Here is a 4,991-nt window from a genome sequence, read left to right on the forward strand (position 1 = left end):
AAAAAAAAAAAAAAAGACCTAAATTATATCATCAATAATCTAAAATATGAAAGGGTAGAATAAAATTATAGTGCCCCTCATGCAGTCAAAGGGGGCATGATAGTGCCCCTCATGCACTCTACCCAGGGGGACAGCTTGAGGCTCTGTCTCAAAAAAAAAAAAAAATACCCTTGGGGCAAGATAGAACTTAATGCTTTCAGGATAAGGTTAGTGAGGTGGAAGCTTAGACAACCAGTATGAACATGATATAACATGAGGCTTGGGAGATAAGTATGTATCAGATGATATAGTGTCTGAGGACATGTTAAGAAGCTTGAATTTCATGTCAAGGGCAATGAGAAAACCTAATATTGGGTTCTAAGTGATCTCTTCTACTGAAAAGAAAATTAAGAATCTCCCAGTATTTCACTTGACTGTTATCTAGGACACTGACTTCCCTTAGACCTTGAGTAGAAGGCTCTTAGGCTGAGCCTCAAAACTGGAATGGAGATGAAATCTATCTTCAGTACTTCTAGTACCATTCATATCTCCCCAGAACCTATATCTTCAAGTCAGCAGTACCAATCTAGACATCAAGGAAGGTAAACCTATAAAAGCTCACCTGTGCTAGTGGTGAAATAATCCACAGTGCTTCTTGCTTCATCAGATGTTATCTGTCTGCTCCACATTTTAATCTAATTGTGCCTTTGGACATGTTTGGTATGGACATCCAGCTCTGATAATATGGCCTTCTGAGGACTGTTTTCACTCATCTGGACATGTTTTTTTCCTAGTTTCTTTTCTGAGAGACTCTAGTGCTAGAATCTATGTATTATCCCCTAACAGGATCAGTGTAATTTAGTAAAATGTAGATGCCCTAAACAATTTGGAACATGTACTCACACACTTTAGCCACCATCAAAAATGGGGTCACCTCCATTCTTTATTCCAGAGAAAACGTTCTGCTATCTTGGGTATCCTAACCTCATGATTTAATATTTTCCTACCCATTGAGGACTCAACTATCAATATCCAAAGGTTGTATACTCCTTCCAGGCCTTGAGGAGAAGGGCCACCCAGAATAACCTGAAAAAGCATCATTTTCTCACTCTAATTCTTCTCCTCCTTGCTTATGTCCCAGGAAACTTGTGGATCCAGAGCCGCAATATCTCAGTGAGTGCCGGGATAGAAATGACAAGCTATATGTGGTGACACAGACTATTGAAGTGGTCAAAGATACCGTGCTGTACAACAGCAATAATATGAATTTTTTGGGAAATTATTTCCTTGGAATTACTTCTGGCAAGGTACAAAGTGATTTTGAACTGGGATTGGAATACAAACCAAATACCCTGTTCTGGCAGCCCAGCCTGACTGCACAGGGGTTGCTGGAGCCTCATTTTGGGGGACCTGGAGGGATAGAGTCATTATTTCCCATTTCTCTCTTGCCAAGGTACTCTGGCTCCTGAATGTATGTTCTAATATCCTCCATTATAGTGTTTTAACATACAGGTTCATTCAGTATTGAAAGAATTAGAAATATATTTAATTGTTTAGTATTACATTTTCCTTTGTGTAAATGATAGGTCCTGCAGTAAATAAATGTGTGGGTACTGTATTGTCTACAGTCCAGTTTTATGGTGGAAGAAATGAGGGACCACTAATACCAAACTGAGACAGCTAAAATATTTTAAATTTCATGATAAGTTAATAATAAAAGTTTTAAGGAGTAGGATTTAAATATCCTCAAGACCTTATGATTAACATGAGTTACTCACAATAGCCAAATATAATATTTTAATTAATTAATTTATTTAGTTGGCTCGGCACCTGTGGCTCAAGCTGCTATGGCGCCAGCCATGTACACCCAAGGTGGCGGGTTCGAATCCAGCCCAGGCCCGCCAAACAACAATGATGGCTGCAACCAAAAAATAGCCGGGTGTTGTGGCGGGTGCCTGTGGTCCCAGCTACTCGGGAGGCTGAGGCAGGAGACTTGCTTGAGCCCAGGAGTTGGAGGTTCCTGTGAGCTGTGATGTCACGGCACTCTACCCAGGGGGATAGCTTGAGGCTCCTGTCTCAAAAAAAAAATTAATTAATTTAGTTAGTTATTTTTGATACAGAGTCTCACTATGGTAGAGTGCTATGCTGTCATAGATCACAGCAACCTCAGACTCTTGGGCTTAAGTGATTCTCTTACCCTAGCCTCCTAAGTAGCTGGGATGGCAGGTGCCTACCACAATGCCCAGCTATTTTTTTGTTGTTGTTGTCATTGTTTGTTTAGCAGGCTTGGGTGGGGTTCGAACCCGCCAGCCCTGATGCACATGGCTGGTGCCCTCACCACTGAACTATGGTGCCAAGACAAGTATAATATTTTTAATATAAGAAATTAATTTATCAAATACTTATTCAGGCTTGGCACCTGTGGCTCAAGTGGCTAAGGAACCAGCCACATACACCTGAGCTGGCAGGTTCAAATCCAGCCTGGGTCTGCCAAATAACAATGATGGCTGCAACCAAAAAATAACCAGGTGTTATGGTGGGTGTCTGTAATCCCAGCTACTTGGGAGGTGGAGGCAGGAGAATCGCTTGAGCCCAGGAGTTGGAGGTTGCTGTGAGCTGTGATGCCACAGCACTCTACTCAGGGTGACAGCTTGAGGCTCTGTCTCAAAAAAAAAAAATATATATATATATATATATATTTATTCAAATCAAGTATGAATCAGGAACATATATATGTTATAATTGACTTTTATATGCTCTGCATTTTCTGTGTCATTTGTCCTCACTTAAAAGCTTCAGAAACTAATGAAAAAGACCTGAGATATGAAGTAACTTTCTCGAAGTAGACAAATGGCAATAGACCCTGGAAAGCAGGAATAGTAGATCTCCCATCTCCCTACCCCCACCTTAGCAGGGAAGAAAGTCTAGAAACGAGAACCTCCAAAAAGTTCAGGAATTGAAGGCACCAGCTACCTCTGAAGATGGGTGCAGGTGGGGCTGAGAGTGAGAACATTGGTTGGAAATCTTTGTAAAGAACACATAAATTCTCAGATTCCTTCCCCTCCTGTGCACAGCCAGACACCTGCCCACACCTATTCTGGCAGAAGACCTTCCATAAAACCTATATGATGTAGGTTTTGGGTATAAGAAGACTGTTTATAGCATATGAGGCGTGCAAGAGGCCATACTGGAAAATATAAATAAGTGAAAGTCCTCATATTAAGTGGGGAAACATATAAGTGAGCTCCTTTCAGCATTCAGCTCCAGGCCCACTTTCCACCCATCAACACACACACCCCAGGCAGAAGACTAAATGTTTCTTATCCAGGAATCTTGGATAAAAATCTTGACAATTGGAGACCCCCAACATGTAGCTTACCCCCTGTCTGACTGCCCCACAGTGAAGCCTCCACTCTGTGAACTCTGCTAATGTACACTACCAGCTCTCAGACCTCATTCGTCAACAAAAACATACACAAAAAAATGGAAGCATTTGAGGAAAGCCTAAAATAAAAAACAAAACCACATCTGAGACCCAAAGAATATATGTCCAGAATGAAAGGGCAAACTAAAGATATGATTTAATGTGTCAACATAGATCCACACCACAAAACATAAGTGTGAATTTTCTAGACAATTCCCTCAAAAAGAAAATCATAAATGTTTCAAAAAAAGGGAAAGAAGTCATATTTCAAGGGATTCCAACCTAGAATTCTATGTCCCGTCAAAATGTCAATCATGAGTGGTGAAACAATGATGACTTTAGATATACAAGGTCTCAGTAGACGTGCCCCTATCTCCTCCGGAGAGCATGAGGAAAAGGTCCAGAGAAGACACAGAGAAAGAAGCACATTAGTCGATCTACTGGGGAAGGTCGGGAGTGAGGAGGGGGGCTTTCCCCAAGGGTGAGCAGCTAATGTTAATTCAGATGTTGAGGAATGAATTTTTTAGGAAGATAGGAGAAAGAAATTGAGGGAAGGATAAAGAAAAGGAAAATGGAATCCTCATCATCAAAATGAGAAAATAAATAGATACACTTAAATCTGGAAAGAAATAAAAACATTGCCATGTAAACATGAGAAAATAGGAAGATGAACACTGGATAAAAGAGGGAAAAAAGAGCAATAACTGGAAATGAGAAATTAAGGGTAGGGAGGGCGAGAGCAGGGGACTGCTGGTGTCTTCCTCAGGAGCTCTCTAGATAAACCTGACTCTTATAATTTCATGCATCTAAGGGTGGGTGGCTCATACTTGCTATCCTAGCACTCTGGAAAGCCCATGTGGGAGGACCACTTGAGGCTAGGAGTTTGAGACCATCCTGAGTAAAAGCAAGACCCCATCTCTACAAAAAATAAAAAATTAGCTGGGTGTGGTATTTTGCATGTGTAGTCCCAGCTGCTTGGGAGGCTGAGGCAGGAGGATCACTTGAGCTAGTCGTTTGAGGCTTCAGTGTGCTGTGGTGACACTGCACTCCAGCATGGATGATAAAAGGAGACTGTCTCAAAAAAGAAAATTACATGCATTCAATATTGTATTGTCTGGTTTCTCTCCCCAGAGTCAAGGTGAAGGACAGTATCTCAAAAAGAGTGTGAAGAAGCTGAGTCTACAGACAGGCATGGTGATGGCCTACAAGATGAAGCAGCTAATTATTAAGAAAAAAGGTGGGAGTAGGGGTTCAAAGAAGCAGATGGGGTGGGGGTGGTGTCTGCTTCTCTTGGGAAGAGAAAGACCATAAATATGAAACCATTTGCTGCTCTGCCTTCCAAGGAGGAGAAAGAGAAGTAACATTTCTCACTATTTAGAACACTTACTCATCCCACCAGCCACACTACCTTCAAGAATAGGCTGGCTGGTATCACCTTTGCAACAAAAAAATAGCTGGGCATTGTGGCAGGTGCCTGTAGTCCCAGCTACTTGGGAGGATAAGGCAAGAGAATCATTTAAGCCTAAGAGTTTGGCTCAGCGCCTATAGCTCAACTGGCTAAGGCGCCAGCCATGTACACCTAAGGTGG

The 4,991-nt window shown here is 41.7% G+C and overlaps 1 protein-coding gene across 1 annotated transcript in view; it reads left to right on the plus strand.

Moving 5' to 3' along the window:
* The window catches only part of GSDMC (gasdermin C), a 27,152-nt gene that overhangs the window by 8,938 nt on the left and 13,223 nt on the right, over positions 1-4,991 (plus strand). Inside the window, exons 3-4 of the mRNA XM_012809398.2 lie at positions 1,121-1,286; positions 4,535-4,640. Coding sequence (XP_012664852.2) covers positions 1,121-1,286; positions 4,535-4,640 — 272 coding nt within the window. The remainder of the gene's footprint in view (positions 1-1,120; positions 1,287-4,534; positions 4,641-4,991) is intronic.

Source organism: Otolemur garnettii, unplaced genomic scaffold, assembly GCF_000181295.1.
Source record: "Otolemur garnettii isolate 467f Iridium unplaced genomic scaffold, OtoGar3 scaffold00004, whole genome shotgun sequence".
Lineage (NCBI taxonomy): Eukaryota > Metazoa > Chordata > Mammalia > Primates > Galagidae > Otolemur > Otolemur garnettii.